General features: G+C 39.3%; 2 protein-coding genes across 4 annotated transcripts in view; both read right to left on the bottom strand.

Annotated features, from left to right (window-relative positions):
* ics (ras suppressor protein 1) overlaps positions 1-1419 on the bottom strand; it is a 136962-nt gene extending 135543 nt beyond the window's left edge. The window contains exon 1 of the mRNA XM_069122433.1: positions 1354-1419. The gene's annotated coding sequence lies outside the window, so the exon portion shown is untranslated. The remainder of the gene's footprint in view (positions 1-1353) is intronic.
* Positions 1420-16997: 15578 nt separating this feature from the next.
* Positions 16998-23436, bottom strand: part of LOC138184451 (ras-related and estrogen-regulated growth inhibitor) — an 87569-nt gene continuing 81130 nt past the window's right edge. For all 3 annotated transcript variants that reach the window (XM_069122435.1, XM_069122436.1, XM_069122437.1), the window contains one exon: positions 16998-22568. In XM_069122435.1, coding sequence (XP_068978536.1) covers positions 22310-22568 — 259 coding nt within the window. In that variant the 3' untranslated portion in view covers positions 16998-22309. The remainder of the gene's footprint in view (positions 22569-23436) is intronic.

Raw genomic sequence — 23436 nt, 5'->3', positions numbered from 1 at the left:
TATTCTGTATGGTAGGGAAATTTTTGAAGTTGAATACATTGAAAAATGTCTGCAAAAGGTTTTGTATTACATTCTATGTTAATTTATGTGGTGGGAGAGTTTTTTAATTTATTAAGTATATTGAAGAATGTATGGAATTAGTTCTATATTATACTCTACATGATAGGAAAGTTTTTGAAATCTTTGATTATGTTAACAAATGTGAATTAATGGGAATTTATTTTATACTATGTTCTGTGTAATGCGGAAGTTTTAAAGAATGAGTACATAAATTAAAAAATGCGTGGAATTTGTTCAACATCGTATTATACATAATAAAGAAATTTTTGGAATGTTTGAGTATATTAAAAAATGTCTGAAATTGATTCTATAGTATATTACATTCTGCATGATTGGAAAGTATTTGCAATTCTTGAATATATTCAAAAATGATATTTATAGTAGAAAGTTATAGTACCTATAATTTTTTATCATGGAGTTTTTATGAATCTTTGTTTCACATCATATGGATATCACATAGTTATTGCAAACGTGTGAAATATATTAAAAATTGATTCAAGAGGGCAATACCAAACCCGGAAGACTAAATACTAAAGGCTACGAAATTTTTGTGACTGAATTCCTAGAAGTTCGCATAAATGTTCCGCATGATATTTATCCTTTAAAGGATAAACAATGCTAGCCAATTACCGGGTGCAATATGACGATGCATAGTGTGGAATACTACGCGATTTTCCTCTTACATACGCGTGAAACGCATTACACGCTCGATTGTTACATACATGGAGTATATATACGAGTTAAGAAGTGCCTCTGAGAATGTACGAAAGTTACACGGAAGATGTCCTTATAAAAAATATTGAAATATTAACGCACATAAACGCTATAGTATTCTTAGAGAGACGCCAAATTGTTTCGCAAGTTAACGCAACTTTGTACGCCAATATGATAAGGAAGAATGTGTTAGTTCCACTCTCTGGAATACAGTGAAGTGTTGATGATACTTTATACATCACGATATGTAAGAAAATTTCTAAAATATTTCACAAATAAAAATACAGAAATTACGAATTACAATATGAAATGTAATTAAAGAATATTTATACTATAATTATATATAATAATAAACCTGTAGAATTGTAGGTATATGCAAAGATTGAGATATGAGATGTTTTACAGATAAAATTAATTAACCACTAATTTAATACTTAATTAACAGGTATATATATTCATATTTCATAGAATAAGCGTTTGTTATAATGGAGTTTCTATCAATAATTTTCTTATATCCTGTATATGTGTAATATAGAAAGAACATAATATACATATTAACACATAAAATTCGTGACTCACCGATCGTTGAATATCCGGAATTTCCTGGTATCACTTCCGGTTCAACATTTGTTGTATCATACCCAAAGATGCCAAAGTGAAAGGAACCAATAATTGTATAAGTCTTATAACGAAAATTATCTGTAATAGCTTATAAAAAATATATGAAATCTCAAATAATACTTGGCAATATTGCTCTTAAAAAGTCATTTGGAATGTTTGAATCAGAATATTATTACAGTAAATCGATTTCATTTATATGATTACATAGTATGTAATTACAGTTAATAAAGCATGAAGATATACATACATTTTTATTGTCCGTCGAGAATATTCTTGGTCGTGGTAATTTTCACTCACTCGAATAGCAACACAGACACCATAAGACGAAAACAAGCTAACGCGACCGAGATATCGTGTTCAAAATACAGCCACTTTCAATTAGAAACAGAAATGCAAACAAAAACGGCCTTGTATCGGGAAACTGGAACTGCGTAATATCTTTGACTTTATGTTTTTGTATACTCTAAGCAAATTTTATATTCTAACACGCACTGACTCTATAATCACGTTATACGCGAATAAAATACAATTCAATAAAGGACGATAATTATAAAAAATTCTAATTTTCCTACAACCACATTGTTCTCGCGCTGCCACGCCCACACATTTTAAAAAACTAATGTTTACTGTTCCAAACGAGTATACCCGGTATCACTCTCGTAAAAGAATAGATACTATCTAAACGATTTCGATAATCGAAAGCAATGGCGTCCTTTTACGCGGTAAAACGTCCTACCACTACACTTTCATACGTGGAATGAATAAATAAAGCTTTTAAGAGAAAGAATTTATTCCAATAAAACATAATAATGATTTCTTTTTAGTAAGATATATGTATATGATAAACGTGTACATTGAATATTAGCGAGATATGCATAAAACATGCGTATACGAAGTATATTCTTTTATCGTATTCAATACATTAAAAGTGAGATATGCAATGATAGAAGTAGATGAATTAAAAGATATCGAATAAAAGACGACAATACGTAGCATGTAGGAATAAAGTAACAAATTTGTACCTTATTTACAGCGACAATCCGTCGATCCACCATATCGCGAGGACGATCCCATGTATACTGACGTCTATCGTAAATAATTGCGAAGGACTCGATGGGGAGGGAGAAACACACTCATTGGTACGCGAATACAAACCGTGTGTTTCAAATTAGAATTCCCTAAATTAATACGATTTTCTCACTTCTTACATCTTCGATTGCAAAAATGAAAGTATAAAAAGTTAATAATAATTAGAAATTACAAATTCGTATTATGAAACACATAATGTGTTAAGAAAACACTTCTCATGTATGAACTAAAACATGCTTACTTTCTTATATCCTTAATTGTACACAGTATTATAGTCGCATATTACATATATGTATTGATCAAACAATTTATGTTTCGATAAAGCATGTATATAGTTTCCGGTTATGAAAACGAAAAGGCACGGTGTAATATCTCCGGTGCTAGCGAAAATCTAACGCAACTTATCGCGATATTTAATACGTTGAAAGATCCTGCCGGGTAAAACGTATTCCGAGCAGCAACATTCACTTCTAACGATCCTATTAAGCATACGCAATCACGAGCAGCGAACAGGCGCCAGTTTAATGTCTAACTTAACCATAAAACAGAGGGAAAAACGTCTAATTAAGTTCCTACACGGAACACGGCGAATTTACGAGGTCGCCTAACAAGCTTTTGAAACACTGTTAATCCGCAGCCGATACACTTGTTCCACAATCTTTGGACAAACAGTGGGTAACATGGCGCCACGGTCATGAGCCACGAAAAAGTAGAGTACCATGTGACACTACGCTAATCGACATAGTTGACGTACAGAGCGGAATTATAATTATAGTAAAATGCAAATCGGTTCGATTGGTACTAGGAGAACGCGAATGTAGCAATTAGGCTTGTGTTTATTGCTGTGTCCAGCAAACCGTATTTATTACATACGAAGGCAACCTATTGCTTCGTTAGAGACCACCATTTACATGGTTCTTTCTTTAACCATTGGTTACCAACTGGCCGACATTACTTTGCCGTTTTATGCTCGTGGATTTTCGAACTACCATGCGCGACTGCGTTCCCACGACAACGATAAAATTAATTGTTAACAAGCGTAGCATGGGAGAAACTTGATCCGATCGGCGCATGTAACACTCCCTTGTGAACACACGTCGCTTTGTGGTTTTCTAATCGCGTCGCGATTTAGGTGCTTATTGATTGCTTTACCATATCCGGTTTTACATATTACGTTACGCTAATGGTAACAGTTTTTTATTTGCTTCAAATATTTTTCAGATATTCTTATTGGGACTTGTAATAAAATTATATGTAATATAGATTAAGAACAAATAATATTCCAGTGTTACTGTTACTTAACGCGTAACATGATATGAAAAGGAAAAGTTCAGATTTCGATAATGAATTCATTTAATGATTGCTTTTAGCAACAGAATATATCTAAAAGTAACTGTTCACTGATAACAAATTAACGATATTAAAATCTTTAAGCACTTATCCAAGATGATTTCATTCACTAATCGGAATTCTTACTCAATATCATAACCTCAAATCACAGAGCACTTGAGCTGGCTTCATCTAGTAGTACACAGATTATTTGAAAAAATACTATGCAACTGTTTGTTTATTAACATTTCAGTCGTATAAGTAATTTTATGTGCAATCGTACTAATAAAAGTATATCCGTGGCGTGGCTGTAATCGGCCTGACAAGTTTTATACGGCTACAATTTCAACAGTATCGGTTGGTAGACACAAGTTTATATGCAGTAATATGCATACCGGATCGCAAACGTTTGCCATTCGGAAGAAAATCGCGAATCCACGGCGACGCGGAAAATATTTCCGGGTGAAATCCAGCGTGACCGCTTCGGTTTCGATGTGTACAGGTTTATTTTCAGGAAATACGATTATCACGATCGTGCTTCTGGACCGGTGATAATTAGAAGTGATTATCCACCAGCGGGACTTTCTACGCCGAACAATGGAGCCCGATAAATAGTAGCCGCCACGACGCAGAAGGCAAAAGACTATCGTAAAGCAGAGGCTAAAATTACTGTTCTTAAGATATCGACCGCATACCGGCGACGATCGTCGCCCGGTAGGCCGGTCTGTCTTTCGCGATAAGAGATTTATTGTGCAAATTTCTATGGGCTCAACCGAATGCACTGGCCTGTAAATTAATACCTGGTGAAACGCGAAGCAGCACGCGATCGGACCAATTCATTTTTTACTCTTTCGATATTTTTTCACGCTGGAATGTTTGTTACGTTGGTAATTATAGTTTCATTTTTGCACACGTTACGAATCGAGCACGTGTGAGATAAAGGTTATAATCATGCATGATGTATCATCAAATATGTTGAACAGTTGCGTTGCATTTGTAAAATACTTTCGTGATAACGTGTTGTACGATTTTGAAAGAATGTTGCGTATTTTGATAGACTAATTAATGATTAAGACAACCGCGTTTAAAGTAATTATGTATTCAAAATAATATTCCAACAATTTCTATGTTATGAACGTATATTTATTGACTAATGTATTAATGTACCGATTTAAAGAAGAATTAGAAAAAATTTACGAATAAATAAATTCAAGTATGTTAAAAATAGGGAATTTTGTTGTTTGGGGTTAAAATAAAAGCTTATATTTTCAATTCGTAATATACTTTCTTAGTAACGTGCGTTACACACGTTTATGTATATATTTCACAATTTATTTCGCACACGTGATATGACATCTATATACAAGAAGCTTGAAAAACAAATTTTCAAAGAACTTTTTTAATAATAGAAATAAATCGAACCTTAAGCCTCGTCCTAAAATAAATATGTATGATCTTCGTTATTTTTAATCCAAATTTCGCGTAAAATCCATGTCCCAAAATGTACCGTACAAAATATTTTATGTAAATTACACCTATCGTATCTTTATTTCCAATAACCGATAACCATTTTATTTACCACGTACAAAAATTGAAACAGATAATTCCTACGTGCTGACAAAGTATCAAATAATAAGTATAATCCTACCATAAGGAAGATTTCGATGTCCGGCAATCAATTCAGGTCAAAAATCGACGTTCCATGATCTGGCGTTCGACACATCGCAATCAAGTTATTATACGAAGCCTCTTTATGCGAAGCTAACCTAAAAAAAGACGCTCGGGGCGCGGCGCCACGAAAAAAAAGAACAGAGTCACGTACACGCCCATATATCAAGCTTCGAAAATAAGAATTCCAACGCGGCGACAAACGGCGACGAGAATTTTCAAAATGGGTAAGATCCCCCATCGTTATCATCGAAAATGTCAAAGAGCGAATTGGAGCGACCAAGAAACTGGCGCCTCGCCGAGCGCCGCGGTGTTTCTAATTTTACGATCACGAATACGAGTATTCGCCGCTCAGTTGTCTCTCACAAGACAGTGGTAGAACCGGGAGGGCGTAAAGGGGGAAAGAGGAAAAGTATTCGACGTTCCTCGTCGTCGCCCTAGTATTTTCTGCCGCTGTGTTCCTCTCCCGGCCTCCTACGCGCCGTTTACGATCGTAAAACGTCGCACGACCGTCTCTGGGGCCGGATACGTATTTCGAGAGACGAGAATCAAGCAAGACTCTGCTCTTTAACCAACAGCTACGCGATCAACGAACGATTAATAGATTGATCCTTGGTTACGCGTAACCAAGAACAAATCGGCCCCGGAAATATCTGTTTCGCGCTGGTGTCACCGGTGGCGCTTAAATCTCTCGCGCGCGCCCTCCAGGTGAAATATGTCCTCCGGGCACCGTGTGTATTCGCGCGATTTATGTGACATCTTTTTGACGATTTTATTTATTGGCAGGATGAACATGATGAACGGGACGTTTGGATTATTTTCAGATGAGATCCACCGCTGGCCGCTGGCTCGCCCCAAAGGCAAATGAACGTTGGCCAGCTTCGTTTCGAGATCTCCATTGTGTACTCATAGACAGCAATTATTGTTCTTTTCTCATTTCTGTTTGTTTAGTTTATCATGATTAGTTTAGAACGCAGATTTTTATCCGTTTATAGTATTTGAAGATGCCAAAATGTATACAATACACGTAATATAGAACAATATGTAAAGTAACCATAATATATTCAATATTTATTTAAATAAAACAATTCTGTGTCCATACCTGTGTTTCATTTTGAAATAAGAGCCAGAAGAATCTAAATTTCTATAAATATCATATATAATAGTCTAACTCGGACATATTTTTGAATATTAATTTTTGTAGAGTAATAATAAATTGAATCTTAGGGGCGATAAGGATAATATTGAGAACAAGAGAGTTTTTGAGAAAAGGGTATTATTTAATTACCGTGTGTAATTTTTAACTAGTTCCTATGAATGCGAATTTGTGATTAGATAAAAGAATACCTGGTTAATCCGAACTAGAGCCGCATAATATTTATGGATTGTAAATAACATAAAAAGATTTATAGTGTCAATATCACATACGTTTATCATATAGGGGATTCTCTTGCAATTTTCTTGAATCTTTGTTTTCTCTGCATATGTTTTCTCTTATCATTCTTTGTGTTATCTGTTAAATGCGTAAAATATCAGAACAGTAAATTTATTATCACTTAAACATGTTTATAGAAGATTCTTATATTAATTCACAAATTAACATTCTTTAAATGTTATTGGTAGCACTTGTTATTTTCTAAAATATTTTTTGGAGATAGAAATTTCGTGAATTTTTATTCTACGATATCGATATTCAAATGAAATGTTTAAATGAATGTTTAGGTCATAATAACGCTATATGATTTTTCATAATTCATATAGAAGTATGCTAGTACCGATGAAATTATAGTTATTTACAACTCGATATTACAAACAAAACCGACAATGACAAATATCCTTGTGATTTGTTTATGAAACTTTCCAATAGTTAAAAACACATTTTCGCTCGTTTCCTCGTAAATAACTGCTTTAATGTTACGTCAGAGTTTCACATGATTTCTCTTTTACGTCCATTCTAATAATCTCATTACCCTCTGGCTCATTTTCGCAAATTACCTGAGCAATTTCCACACGACACCGGACTAATTTGTTTTAAACGCAAACATACGTATCCTAGAGCTTACGTAATAACGTAAAAAGAACTTTCGTTAGGCCGTTTTGATTGTATCTCTTAAGAGTATAAAATGGCAAAATTAGCATACTACGAGAGAATTAACGTGTAATGAGAATTATAAGATGCAGCCAATCTTTTGTTTCTTCCCTATTTGTATTTCTCTTTATTATTTAAAAATGTTTCCTGAATAAAATATCTCCTTTTTTAATAGTTAAACCAACAAACAATGAAAACTATACCTTTTAATGGTCTAGTACGAGAAACAAATAATAAAGAATAAACAATTCTTCGTAAGAGAAGTTTCACATTTAGAAAATTGCATGAAGAAACACTTGGAAGGATTATTTATAAAAAGGATCACTGATAAGAAAACACTTCCGCATTCAATCACAATTAAAATCTCTCGCTACAACCAACTGATCGACTTGTGCACCGATCCGCAAAACAACATTCTGCGCATCAAACAAACAACATTCTCTCCAGAATTCACACTTTCTTCACCGTGAACCTCAGCGAGGTTGCAAGTTAAATAGCCAGCCTACATATCGTTTACAACGTTCTTTTACCGTCACGAGAAACAAACTACAATTCCACGGGGGCAAGTAACACGTTTCCATTAAACACATTCTTACGCAAGGGGCCTCGTAAAAGTGATGACAACGAAGGACGCTTGTCTACGCGGAACGGAATTCAACGGAAGTGACCCAGGTCAGTGTCGAGCCATCCGTTTAACGCCGGAACGAGACGCGATAAAAAGCACGGTCAACTGTACTGGAACGTTACAGTTACAATAGTGCGTGTAAATTATTCCGTTCAGGATCACCACAACGAGGTATTCCAAACCGACGATTAAAAAGAGCCGCGTTTTATTGCGACATATCGCCGGGAATACCCGTCGTATTTATTATGCCGACCCACACCGACGCGTTAATGCTTCGTTAATTAGAAATATTCGTGTAAACCTCTCGCTTCCGCCCAGTTGATTTAATGTTATGCTATCTACCCGTCGTTTATTAGAGTCCGCCAACATGCAACACGCATTTGTTTCCAATTTACTCGAAAACTCGAAACATCCCGTTTTCACCGCGTACAACAAACAAAAGGAGAAACAGTTCGTTCTCAAGCCTCTTCCTCACTCGATATGGATCTCGGTGGCTTTCTTCGCTTCCTCTCCTTCTTGATGCACATTCTTCCCAAAGATTTTTCATTTTTCTATGCTACCTTTTCTCTTTTTAAAGTCGCATCAACTTGTAGGGATTATCAGCAAGCACATTCGTTATATGGATATTATACGACATTATACGACACGGCTATATATGAATTAAATAATTGATGATTGCGAAAATAATCTTGGAGTATGATGGAGAAAAGATCGTTTGAGGCTTTTAGCAAGTGAATTTGATTCTTGATCTTCCATATCCGTATGGTATCTGCGAACTTTTTATCTGCCTACCATTGGATGATATAATACGATATGTAATTATATTTATCTTCTTAAAATTGTATATTCCATTACTTTTCCAATATGACACAACGAGCTGCTAACCAGGAGCATGTTTGGCAGTGAAGCAGAAGGATATTAGCGAAGTAGAATATATTGCAATATTTAATGAAAATCAAAAATTTCCTCAGAAAACGAACATTTAATCTTCGCTTGATACCGAAAGAATTTATACGGGAACGAAGAAAATGAAAGTAAAAGGTGGATTTAGGGAAACAAATATTTTAATCTGCTTTTATGATGCCGCTGATAAGATCGAAGTGAATTGCAGTAGAATGACTATGACGATAATTGTAAATGTTAATCGAGTAATATCTGATTACCTCCGGTGTTTGAATAAAGACAGCACAACATCTAATAATACTAACGAGAGATACAATGTTGTGTGCACAACAACAATTATTATTCAAAGCTGGAATTTTTATGCGGTGATAAATCGACGAAAGATATTTTCATATTTTTTAATGCGGGCACGCGGTTAGCACGAGGAATATTTCGTACAAGAGAGACGTTTCTGAGAAGAGCGAATCAGCTGGAGGCATTATTTAAACGTTCGCCGCATTCCATCAGGATCACGAGTCCGTACGTCACAGGGTGCAATTACCTTTCGTCATCGACGACACCTCTTTCAGCAAAATATTTTCACCTTGCGCAACCAGAGGAAAGAAATCGATCCAAAAGTTATCTAATTCGGTGGTGAATTTCGTAAGACCAGCGCTATCCAATGAATCAATTTTCCGCAAGCTTGCCAAAACCTAAATCCTGGCGAGCATCGAACTCGCGATTCCCGCGAAACTCGATTCTCTCGCCAATCGATCTCAGCTTAGAGATAAAGAAACTGGGTGGCCTGTTCCAGAAGCCAAGTGAATTATCGAGCAACGAACGGCCACCCCTTCGAAAAGAACAACCTGAATGGTGCCAACGAACTCACTTTGCAGAACCTGAGCTCCATAAAAAAGCGTTAAATTTAGTATCCACGCCAGATATAATTCAGAAAAAGTAATTTCGATCAAAAAAAGGAATTGCAATGAAAAAGAAAAAAGAAAATGAAACGTTAGTATATCATCTACACAGACTGAAAGAACACTCTTTTAACCCTGGAAACTGTTTTAGATTAAATAATCGGGAACGATCGTTGACTCTTGCAGGCCAAAAATAAATCTGCTCGAGCTCATTCCAAGATCGATGTGTCGGACGTCAATGGATGATATCATTGTTCATCGTAAATTGATTTTCCCCCGGATGACGTTGGGTACCAGCAACCGAATAGCGGCTGACAAAATATTGGTGTTGGTGCAGGCTCGGAGACTTATCGCGCGTGCAAACGCTAGGAATACGACTTTCGAACCGCTGCCTAATCTGACATTCTTGTCACCCGACTCGACGACGAGCTTTGTTCCACGCAAACATCGCAGTTCCCTTATCGCGTTGGAATGCGGCTGTACGAACGCACCTGCACAAGCCAATTAACGATCGAACGCGACCTCGAATCGCGACGTTTTATCACCGGTTCGATTGCTGGGGATGTTACGAGCCGCGAATTCGAGCACCGTTGAATTAATCGACGCTAATGTCGCGTGCTTTCACGTTGCGACGGTGGTTATTTTCTCCTTGTTCGATCGATTTCGATAGGAATGGAAATTTCGTGCAAATGAGAACGTGAAATTTTCGAGTGTTAGTAGCCTCGGTGTTCGAGATTAGATTGCGAAAGAAGAGTGCATGATCATTCGATGTAATGAACTCCCGAAGAGGCTTCCATTGCAAGAATCAAATGCAGAACTCGATCAAGAAAATATTTTCTCGTAAAACAAACATACATATGCATATCGAATCTTCTTCAACACTCATCAAGTACCAACAGCATCTGTGCATACATACCCATATTTTTCCATGACTCATTTCTTTATCGAGTTCTATGGTTCGCTTCAACAACGTAGAATCTTCGCGATAATCAGCTCCACCTACCGATCTATAAAATTTAACATAGTCGAACCTTATCAATCGGTCTACAAACCTCCATAAATAAAATAACGTCCAAACACCTCTTGTATCCACTTGTATCCGTAATAAATCTACAAATGACACGCTCTTAATCAAAAATCCACGTTAGTTGGACACGTCCCTCGTTGCAACGATCTATCCATTCCAACGACAGGTCCACGTTCTTCCATATACTCGTCAAACCTGGTCAATCGGTCAATTAACACAAAAAGAGAGATCAATAACGTGCAAATATTTCTTATGACCACAATAAGTTTACGGATGACACACCGTAACAAAAATTCACGTTATTCGTACGCGTCATCCTTTGCAACAACCTAACCATTTCGACGGCGACTTCAAATTCTTTCGTACGCTTCTCTTGAGACCGTCTTCGGGGCTTTCTATCTGCGAAACCAGCAAACGACGCGCCGTAGTACGCCAGTAAATCTCTGTGGCGACCACAATGTCGTTAATACCGCGACAAATCGCAGTTGCCCTCTGTTCGAGACACGTGGATGCGCTCTTCTCTCTGTCTCTTTTCCGTTGCAACCTGATGCTCGCGTTCGTCTCGTTTTAGTGAATTCTGAGTAGGCCCATCAAGTACGATTACCTGCTGAAAATGACCAGCCTCGACTGCCGTCGCTCCTGACGTTTACGGTTAACCCGGGAGCTTGATTTATCACGCCACGGTACAGGCCGTTTCTCATCCCCGCGTGAGTTCGTGGTAGAAGCATGAGTTTCGCTCGTGGACGTCGCCCAGACGAGACAGGACTCCCTAACCGAACGAAAACGAAGCATTTACCTTAATGACACGTCTGACGCCGAAAATTTCGTTCGGAAACGCTGCTCGCTCGTTCCAACTGTCGTCAACTGTCTTTCCGACTGCACCTTTTACGACGGTCTCCGTCAGACTTTGTGGAGTTTAAGTTACAACAGATATACGCTTGCTTGAGAATAACTTCAGAAAGATTACGGGAAGCGTAAAGTTGAGGGGGGAAAAATTGCAAGAGCTTCGAGCGTAGATGCGTGAGCAGTTTGGGGTTTCGGGTTTGGGTCCGTTGGATTCGGTTTCCGTGGGCTTGTAGTCGAGTGAATTTAGGTTTTGTTAATTTGATCTGTACGTGAATCTGTTTTATGTAGCGCGAGTAGAAACATCGGTCGAGGTTGCATGAATCAGATTCCATTTGATTTATTTTGCTTTGAATCTGAATTTGCCTAACAATGATCTGTTTCTGTTTGACGAAGTTTGAATCAGAGCTCATTCAATGTTACTTTATTACGACAGTAATGTAATTGGCTTTCTGGTTAGCTGGCATTCATCATTGTATATTTTATTTGATTCAGTTCAGTTTAGAAGTAATCGAAGAAAACAGAAGTTTGACAATGTGTTTTAAAACGAAAGTATAAAAAACGATATCGTCTGCGTTGAAAAATATCGTTCTCGAGTTCTCGGGTACTCCGCGCGGAAATCTACACCAGGAAGATAATATCTCCTCCTTAAGAAATCCGCCCAAATCGCGTCCTAAGGATAGATTCGAACTGGATACGGGAGTAAAAGGATATATGGAAGAATCTGATAGCATCTGCGTTTATGTAGTCATTTACACTCTGGCTACAAACTTCAAACAACTGCAAACACACCCCCCAAACGCGTAAACACACCGACTAAATTCCCTCCATTAATCCTCCACGATATTCCACCTTCTCACCAACCCTCATAAACATCGTACCTCAACCTGACCACCTTCGTAACTCTCATTTGACTACCAAAACCAAACCCTCGAGACCAACCTGCCAACGTCCAACCTTCCGAGTCTCATATACATAAAAGCGTGCAAATCGATCACGTGGCCAGTCAACACACGCAACAGCCTCGAGGTGGAACGTTCTTGCAACCCAGGTTGACCCCGTGGAACCCTTCGTAGCACGATAATCCAGCGACGCGACGGTTCCCTAAGGTGGACGAACCCCTTGGGCAAGGAACGAGTATTGAGAGTTATGCGCATGTATTAAATTTCAACTCTCGCCCGAGGCCAGACACGTCGCGGCTGGTTCTTTCGGCCTACCAGGCTGGAGGTGCAAGGTGCAGCGAGCCGACCTACGACCTTGGAAGTCACGACCGCGACTATCCGGCGGCCAGGCGACGTGCAACGTGGCTGGTGCACGCGTGCACCGTCGAATACCGTTTCCTCGCGCCTTCCTCTTCACGCAGAACTGTTGCGAGTACTTACGCGTCACCGATGTAAATACGAGGCTCTTTGCAAACAGGTGAAGTCAGGGCAGCACGAGTTGTTCAGTTGTTGTTCAGATCGGTGAATTGGAGATGTTGAATTAAGTTTCGGTTAGGGTTGATGTTAGATTAGGTTAAGATGAATGATTGAAGTTGGTGGAACGAAGGTATTGGATCGGAAGGTTGCCACTGCAATTGAAGATGGCTCCTTAGAATAGGAGTCGTATCATAATTTCACGTAGGACAATGTTTGTAAATTGTGATTCAATAATTGCCAGATATCTGTTGAATATGAAACAATCTACCAATAACCCTTCGTTGGGCTTCTTTTGGTTTCTTTCAGTTTTACATCACAGATGCCTAAGTCAAGCTTCAGAACTTCTGCATATTGTACCTTCTTTATAAACTTACTAAATCCATGAGGGAGCCGACGAAACCGCTTCAAACAATCTCCAACATCCTATCAACCTTACCAAACAAAAATCCTCGCGATCTATTCGATTCTAATAGCGAAATGGATTTATCCAGGCAAGAGGTTGCTCAGTCTAAACTCGAGGAGGAAGGAGAAGATATCGGTTAGGCATCGTTTTCACCTTCAAGTCGGATAACGCGCGATGGAAACCGTTCAGCCGCTTTCGCCATGCAAACATCGACTAAGATCCTTGCAGCTCGTCTCTTTTTCACGGACAGTCTCCCTTTCTCTGTCCCCCGTCGTTTTCCACGGTGGTCGTACGGCGTTATCGTCCTTGTCGAAAGCGGCCTCTAGGATCGTGATCGGCAGGTGGTCATTGCGGGTCGGCGGCAGGCCGCGTGGCTCGCTCTGAATTTCTAATCGCGAGCCAGCGCGCCATTAATTAGCCAGGAATAGAGGGAGAGCATGGGCAAACGTTTCAGGAAGAGGGATACGCTGCTCTCTGTGGGAAGAGATCGGTTTCAGGGCATCTCGATCTCTTTGGTCTATTCCATTGAAATTATAATCATTACGTTGGTGATTGCAGTATTATGATTTATCGTAGAATATTATGGAATATATGTAGGATACCATACAGGGTGTTCTAATTTCAAAAGGAGGGACATGTTTGCTTTCTTCCTAGGATCGTTCTCGATGCATAAAATCTTTATCTTATTTTCTTTTCTCTCTCTCAATCTTTGTAGTTTATTTCACTGAAATTATGATCATCATGTGGGCGGTTGCGGTATTAAATATATCATGGAATATTATAGAATGCCATACAGGGTGCTCCAATTTAAAAAAGGGGGACATCTAAGCTTGTTTCTAGAAAGAGATCGTTTCCAGTACATTCGGATCTTTTTAGTTTATTTAACTGGAATTACTATCATTATGTCGATAATTCGAGTATTGTAATATGCTGTAGAATATTATGAAATATATAGAATACTACATAGAATGCTCTAGTTTCAAGCAGGGGAATATTTTTGCTTCTCATTAGGAAGAGATTAGTCTTGATGCATTTGAATCTCTTTGAAATGGATTATGATTGAAACGTTACAGTATATTGTGGAATATTATGGAATACGTAGAATATTATTCATGGTGCTCCAATTTGGTAAAGAGAAACACCTTTGGTTTTTCATAGGAAGAGCTCGATTTCAGTGCATCTCTTCAATTTACGTAACTGAAATTGTTTCTTTAAACTGGGTTAGTGATCGCGTTGATGAGAGAATAAATATCAAAGAACTACAGAATATGTAAGATATAAATATATTACAGGATGATCTAGAAGATAAATGCATTCTTCATGTAGAATATTCAGATCAAAACACGTGGAATATTACACAGGCGATACAACCGAGAGGGTGATGATTCTGCATAAGACAATACACATATTGTTGCAAGATCAGACTTCTTTTCTATTCAAAAATTAATCTATTTAGGCCTTGATGCTCCATAATGTGACTATTAAATGCTCGTAACGATACGACAAACGTAAGAACGAAAGAAAAATTTATACAAATTAAATTAATACAACCATTAACAAGCAACGTGATCAACGTCGATATAGTTGCAATTTCACCGAATGAAATACACTAATTAGAGTACTGGTCAGAGTTGGAGGTGACATCGTGTCTTCTCGGCGAAAACGGCCCTCGTTTCGTGACGATAAATCGAGCGAGGGCATCGTTTTATCGATGCTCTCGGGTCGTTTGTCTTGTCCACGATAAAACGGCGGACGGCGGCGGTAATATGACCGGCCACGGCCCACCAAGAATTTTCTAGCTGCCACTAGAACGAGTTCAGCACCCCTGGAAATCCTAAACCCGATCACGTTTTCAGGCCTTGTATCTGTCGCTTCGTAACGTCGAGATACTTGCAACGAGCCCCCCTTACTTCAAAAATCACCGATCCAATCGCTAGACTATTTAGACACTCGCGTTTGTTGTCTATTGCAAATGAAAGTTCGTGGTTGTGATACTTTTCGTCGTGGAATTCCATTAATTTCCGCAAAAAAGTTTCTAGCTCGTTGTTAGAGTTCTTTCGTTGCGGGTTATACCGTGGGCCATAATAACTAGACGGAGTATGCGACACTGACGAGTTTCTCTTTCTGAAATTTGTCTAAATCAAACGAAATACAGTGACAGAACGATGATTTCGACGAGGATCGCTTTTAGATCGTGGAATTTTTCGTTCTTTGAACTTCTCAGCCACTCTGAAGCTTACTTGAAGGATCGAAATCGAAATCGTAGGTCTTCTACTCTCTCACTTCCATCGTTTACTTCGCTTTCGTGAAAATCACTTTTTCTCTTCTGAGTAGCCGCGTCGGTTCTTTCATTGCTGCGCGTATTTCTTCCATCCGGTCGGTCAGCTTCGTTCTCCTGTTCTTCTCTCGGCATCATTAACGAATGATATTACTCGCGACGAGTTATCGACATCGTCGAGGGCGTGTGCACGCGTGGTGAACACCGCGCCGTATTTTATTTCTGTATCACGGCTGACAAACACGTGTTGCACCCGAAACCTTGGCCCGAATCGCTAGTTATTCGGTCAGCCCCATCGTTGCTGGTTCGCCTGCCTCGTCATTCGCGACTTTCCAAGCGGATCGTCTAATTTTGCCGTGGCGGAGCCGTCAGGGTGTATCCTTTTTTAAGAATTCACGCACTGTGGAGACGGAGGTTGTAGAGAGATGAAAGTCTGCCGAGTCTCGTCCGAGTTATCGTGTTTTTCAATGTTTTTACGAGTGTTTTACAATTTAAATATCTTCACTTTGATGTGTATGATAAGTTTGCATCGAAACGGTTACAACGGTGACAAGCTATCGTCACGTCAGATATTAACACGAAGAGACAGTATAGAAATATATGTAGCGTAAATTAAGCTGCGTAAGAAAACCAATGTGCTATCAGGTGACGCTGATGAATTATTGAACCGTGCGGTGGAAAGTGATCTTAACTTTATCGTCGTTTGTCGTGCCTTTCTAAAACCTACGTATCAACCTGTGGAAAAAAGCTTACAGTACCTGTAGAAAAATATAGGAACAATGAGATACAGGGAATTTCACGTAATTTCGAATTGAAAAGTAGCCACTGCAAGTGAAAATCACAGAGGCTCGAGGAGAAGGTGGAAGAAGAAGGATCTGTAGAAAAGCGTAGGAAGAAAGAATTGATTATCGGAAAGTTTTATACAATTTGGAGCGAAAAGATTGCTATTGGATGGAAGATGGGGTGAACAGAGCGGACACGAAGAAAGGAGAGAATGGATGCTGACCATGGCAAATCAAATTCTCTGAAGGTTTAACAAAAGAATTTTATTCTTTCTCAATTTACGATAACAAGTGACTAGCACTTAAAATACAGCGATCGATATCGGCCAGAATTCGGAAAATCGCATGACACACTCACGCCCGTTTTATGGATTTACCACGTAGATTTCACACGTTTTGGAATGTATCGATTTTTTTTTTTTTTTTTTTTTTTAGGCACGCTCTGGAAGCACATACTTTCATCCCTCGGTTACACGGCTCGCGGATAAACCTTTTCTCTTCGCCTGTCTCTCAGCTAACGCTTCCCCTTCGCTCTCTTTCGTCGTTAACGCAACTTTACTTACAAATATTCATCGTTCCATCTGCGTTGAGATCCTTTCGTCATAAATAGATCGAACGAAGATTACGATCATCCTCGACTGCGAATCAAACGACGCTCGCACGAGATTACAGAAATACAGAAAACGAATTACAGAAAAAATGACACGCACAGCTGTCTAATAATTTTTACACGGCATAATTTGCCCCGTGTATCGTATCAAGTTGCAAAGTATAAAATAAACGAAAGAAAAGACCGAGAGAAGGTATATCGGCGAGGCCAAATGAACTCTCGTACACCCAACACTGGAGACAATATAAAAGGCACTGAAAGAACTATACGTACAACATGACTTACACTTAAGAACCTTAAAAACACGATCCAAGTCGCGTTTGCTATAACCGTAGAAAAAAGAACGATCCTTTTTTTCCAGTTTTACTTTTTTACAAAAAAAAAAAAAAAAAATGCTCCAACCTGTAATGGCGGTCGTTTCGTCGCCGAGAGAAAAACGAACAATAACACGAATTCGCAATGAGAATACGAATTGTCGGTTTCATTTATCATCTAGTCAATGAAAACGTTCACTAGCCCCATAATGATAAATTCCTTCGACCTAGTTTCATATTGAACTCAGAGTGACAAAAGACAGGCGTGATCCGCGCGTATCTCGCATTCGATTCGACGCGTGTTTCTACGATATGCACGCGACATCGACATGAATGCAGCGGATAATATTTTACTTCGGGTACTTTATATCTCTGGTGGGCCGATGAGACAATACAAGTCTTTCGTTCGACAGATTACTAAACGTAAAATAAATACGTTAATACTTTCCACGTTGCGGTCTTCCGCTTATGGTTCCAATAACACAATCAATTTCACTTCTTTCTCTCTTCACCTAAGATTCCAGTAACATAACGAAAATCTAACACCTCATCTCACGTCGCATCTTAAATACGATATCACAAGTGTTTTAATCTTGCCAGTTTACAAGAGTTTTTAACAATTTACGGGAGTTTCATAACTGTGATAATCTCTGAGAAACTTGTAATTCTGATTGATACTCCTTTTGCCCCTCCACCAGAGGTATATTTCTCCGTATTATTTTTATATTGTTAAATTTGTCGCGAATGCAGAATGGTCCTCGTCTATCGCAAATACAAATACGATAACGCGAGAAACATTTTGACTGCGAAGAAGTCTGCCAAATTTGAGCGTTCAAGAAAATGACACAACAATGTAATCGAAAAGTTTACTCTGAGTTCGACGCGTGGTTAGCCTTAAGAGCTTCGTTATAGTCAGTCCGCCACGCTGGACCATTTTCTTATGTTTCTCATTCTCATTTCACCTTACGAATCTATGCATCGATCGAACCCTCGAGCTTCTTCTCGGGAGTTTCACGCTCGGCGAATGTATGTGCGCTATGTACACTTAGGCTACTTTCAGTAGGAACATTAAGGTTGTCGAATCGATTACTCGGAAGCCGGAAGTTCGATCTCGAGAACGGAGACCCACGTCTCGTTTCCATTCAAAGGTATCACATCCCTGCGTTGGAATCCTGACAGTCGGAAACCAGGAGAGCCGTGAAAGTAAATAAGAATGCAGATTTATTTTTAATAATCGATTGGCAATTTCAGTTTCAACGTTCTTTCTTTTCCAACGTTAGAAAGTGTTCGCTGATGCTCAATCCTTTGGCGACAGTCTCTATATCCTTGAAATCCTTTCGTTCGAACGTTCGTTCCTTTCGTTTATTCGATCAAGAAGTAGGTAGCCGCCAAAATTATAGCTTCTTTCGCGCAAAATTAGGTGCGAAACAGCGTTACCACGTTCGCGAAGCAAACTAAACTCTGAAAGGCGATACTAGACAAATACTTAGGAGTCGATTTACTGCCAATTTCTTATTCACGATCGAACGATTTATTATACTTTCCCGAGTGCTTCTCCTCGTTTCTCAATTGTTCAACGATTCCACATACACGTGACCTAATCGCTCAAGATACGATACAAATCTTCCATTCTTTAGAATTAACATTCTTTAGAAGACAGAGCGCGATCGAGTCGAGATTTTGCAGCGTTGTCGCCATCGAATGTCCTTCGCTCGACCACAGCTGCGAAATTTGAAAGATTATTTGAAAGACTATCGGGTTTCGTTTGGAACGCGGCGCCAGTCCCCGCGCTCACGGCGCGTTTCCGGTCCCGCGACCGAGAAACGAGCGCAAAATCGGTGAAGCTTGTCGCGTAGGACGATAACGTGGCGCGTGAAACGCGGAATCCTCTCATCGGGTGTCTGTCACGCTTCGAAAGCTCGAGATCTCGCTTAATCTTTCGATCGATATTTCGTGAAACTGGTCGAGCAACGTTCAAGGGTCGTAGAAAAATCGCATTCGCGAATCTTCGCAGTTAATTTTTTAAGAAAATGAACAACGCGTTTCGTTGATGTCAGTCGAAGTTTGGAATATTCGAGGAAATGTAGAATATTTAGAAAACGTTTGATTCGAGATCTCGGAAGAACCATGGTCGCAGTATTTGGGAAAACATCGACAAGAGTGGCTGAAATATTAAATAGAAATATTGAAATTGCGAAACTTTTGAGCATGAAGCGAAATAATGTTGGTAATAATGCATAATACGTACATACACAGTACATAGTTCATTGCGTAATTCATTTTCCAATTACTTCCACTCGTACATCTATGGAAATAAAATATCTTCTAAGATGCTTCCTAATTGCATTCGTATAATCGAAATGTGTATGAGAATTGGAAATCATAATTCTACATGGACGTCTACCTTTGCGTCAGAAGACATTAATCCGCCGTTTTACGATTTTCATTAATGGCTATGTTATCCGTAGGTTACATTGAAAAATGGTAAATTACGTACAACTTGTCTTTGGTAATTACCGGTTTTACGTCCTTTATATTTATTAAGCCTTTCGTCGTTAGGAGACAAGATTAACGAAAGATTAAGCGAAATTTCAAGAGTTTATTCGAGAAGCTACAAGAGCGTTGCAAAGGTGAGAGAATCTGGTGATTTCAATGCCTGTACAAGACACGAAATCAGTGAACGGAATATTTCTCCACCGTGTATCTTATTTCTCTTTCAATTTCTACCGTACGTTCGATATACTTAATAAAATTAAATCTACATAATTCTATCGATATCTCATTGACCAAAATTACAATATTTATAGAAAACATATGTCATGTATACATGCATGAAAAAGAAAGTAGAGAGAAGTAGGGCTCAACTAGAAAAATAAATAAATTCATAAGAAATAATATCTTCTAGCAAGATACAACGTTAAGAAAACATTTCGTTCCTTCTTCTTTTTATTTCACTTTGTTTCTAACAAAGCGTACATCGAAATTATTTCTAACGATCCTGTAGCTTCCCATTTAAAAATCCGATTTAACCATCTTTTCAGTTGCTCAACAGCAACGAGTACACTCCGTTACCTCGCATTACTCGAAACAAATAAATACACCGAAACAATCTCAAGTGAGCGAGACGTTTCTCACGATTCTCGACAGAAATCACACGAATCGGTATCGATGCACCCTGATGAGAGAATCACCTCGACTTCCGGTCACGCTTAAAGCTACAACCCTCCAGGAACAGCAGTCGCACGCGCGTATCGCCGATTCTCCATCCACCTCGAAGGAGATACGATTCGACCACTGCAACACCAACAAGAACGTAGAAAGGGAAAAGAAGGGAGAAAAATAAAAGGAAAACGAACACGAAGCACTCGACGAACAAAGACCACCTTACTCGCTATCAATTTCTTGCGATTCGTCGTTTTCCACGCTCGTCACAATCTCTCACACTGTCCTCCTCCTCCTCCTCCTCTTCGATTCACTGTCCATTTTCACCACCGAACGTTAAATGAAAACGTCTGTAAATACACGAGAATCTGACGCAAGAACGCCTGGATTTAGTTCCCCTAGGGAAACAGCTATTTTTTCCTGTCGACGATTTTCTCGTTTTTCGATCGAACTCCCGAAACTCCATGCACGTGAAACGAAGCTGGTGTTCGGATACGCGCCTCCTGCGCCCTCTGCCTCCCTCTACCCAACGACGAACAGTCAACAAAATGATCGCATTCGTCCGCTCAGAAAGTACAATTATCTTTCCTTTTTACGTCACGAAGCTTCTTCTGGAAGATGATACACGGTAGAACCTCGATCGTCCGCGCAAGTACATCGCTCGTTGTATTCCGCAACGCATTGTGAGAATAGCATCTCGTAATCGGTTACGAACAAACGGACCAAGAGCGGCGATATGAGAAATCCAATCGCAACTGATATAATTGCACCGTGGTTAAGGTGGATGCGTGTTCTGACGAATACGTCGGAGCAATCAAATATGGATATATCTATGTTCTTACGAGTGTAGCGCGGGCTTTCATACATTTACGTAAAATTTCAAAGCGCGAAATTCCACTATTTCTTGAACGATACTCTGCGAAATATAAATTTGCACAAGAATCTGCGGTCTACTTACGAGCACATGTTTCATGGATCAGAACGACAATTCGTCAAAACGTACATCCGCTGCAACCTAGTCTCGTCACGATCGCCATAACAAAAGTACAGTAAACTGTCCAATCGGTTACCTCGTTCGTTGCACGAACCTCGACACCTGTGCACTTTCAGTCCCTTGCGTTTTCGTAATTCTACGAAATCCAATCGAGGTTCTACCGTAGATGCGTTTTCTTTACCTGTCCGCCAGGCAACGTCCCAGCGTTCCTCAGGATCATTCTTGAAGACGAATCAAGACGCCAGGAACTGTGTCGCGTCCAGAGAACACCAAACATATTCTTCCTCTTCTCTTCTTCATCTTCTTAAACGTGTCCTTCGAGAGGAAAATTTGAGTCACTGTGACTGATTCATGTTGGTCAGACGATTTCTTAACGATGTCCTCGTCAGCGATTGGAGTAGACGTTGCTGGTGAGAACGACCACGTCGGTTCTCCTGTCGGGTTCGTCACGACCTCCGAGGAGGAGGGCGCAGAGGAGGCGTCATATGCTCAACGAGGGCCTCTTTTTCCGATCTTTCGTCGTGTTCTTGCCGAAGATCGTGCCGAGTACCCTTGAGACCGAGTGAACGCCCAACTTCCGGCGGATCGGAAGCGCTCGTAGCAGCTGCACCGACCTCGCCTCTCGGAGCAGCGCCTGGAACGCGAGAGCCGCGCCGGCAGGACTCTCCGCCGCGCTGACCTCGTAGAATTGACATCCATGCGCCAGCGATAACTGTTGCCCCTCGTCCACGCATACCTCTCTGCAACATAACGATCGTTTCGAACGTTTTAGGGAATTTTACACTTTTATCTTTCTATTATTTTCGTACGTCTGCTGTTAGATTGTTAGAGTTTAATTAAATTAAGTTTCACGAGATATCTATATTACTTAGAGAGAAAATAAGTACTCGTATCTATGTAATTTTTTATATTATTTTTCCATTTCATCGTAGCTCTCTTTTAATCAGTTAGCTGTTTTTCATGAATATACGCGTCAAGCGTAAAAAGTGGTTACAGTTTGCTGTTTAAATTACGATTTAGCAATTGAAGTAGATTGTAGTAATAGGATTAAAAAATAGAACAGTCGTTTCGTGGCAACGTAATTCTACATTATAACCGTGTTTCGCAAGTATACTCGTCATCGCTTACTCTTTACGACACATTTTAGGTACAACGCTTTTCACAGAGGTTTCGACAGCTAGTTGGTTTTACTTACAAACTTGCTTCTCGCTACGTAACCACCAAACTCCTGCTCATTTACAAACTCAACTCTTAAGAAATTTCATAGATCTTTTAATATCGTATTACAGACACAGTGTATCGTGGAGAAATTTTCCAAGTCTTTCCAAGAATGACACTGTTGATCATTTTTAGCGCGTTACATAACAATTTGCTAAATATCTCCACAAATTGCTCGATCGATGATTCATCTCGTTCCGAGATCTTCCTACTATCTGCGAGTTTGGATTAACAATCAATAACCTTTGGCAAAGTTATTCGTCGAATTTTTTAATTAAACTTCTGGACGCCGGAAGCAAGCGGAAATTCCGAAATTTCAAAACGTAAATAGAAGAGGAAGACAGAAGAGAAGTTGGAATTCGTTCGAAACACGCGGAGCCGGTAAATTTC

This window comes from Bombus flavifrons, chromosome 10 (assembly GCF_040668555.2).
Source record: "Bombus flavifrons isolate JBK064 chromosome 10, iyBomFlav1_principal, whole genome shotgun sequence".
NCBI lineage: Eukaryota > Metazoa > Arthropoda > Insecta > Hymenoptera > Apidae > Bombus > Bombus flavifrons.
Note: the sequence above shows the minus strand (reverse complement) of the source record. Positions and strands in the feature narration are given on the sequence as shown.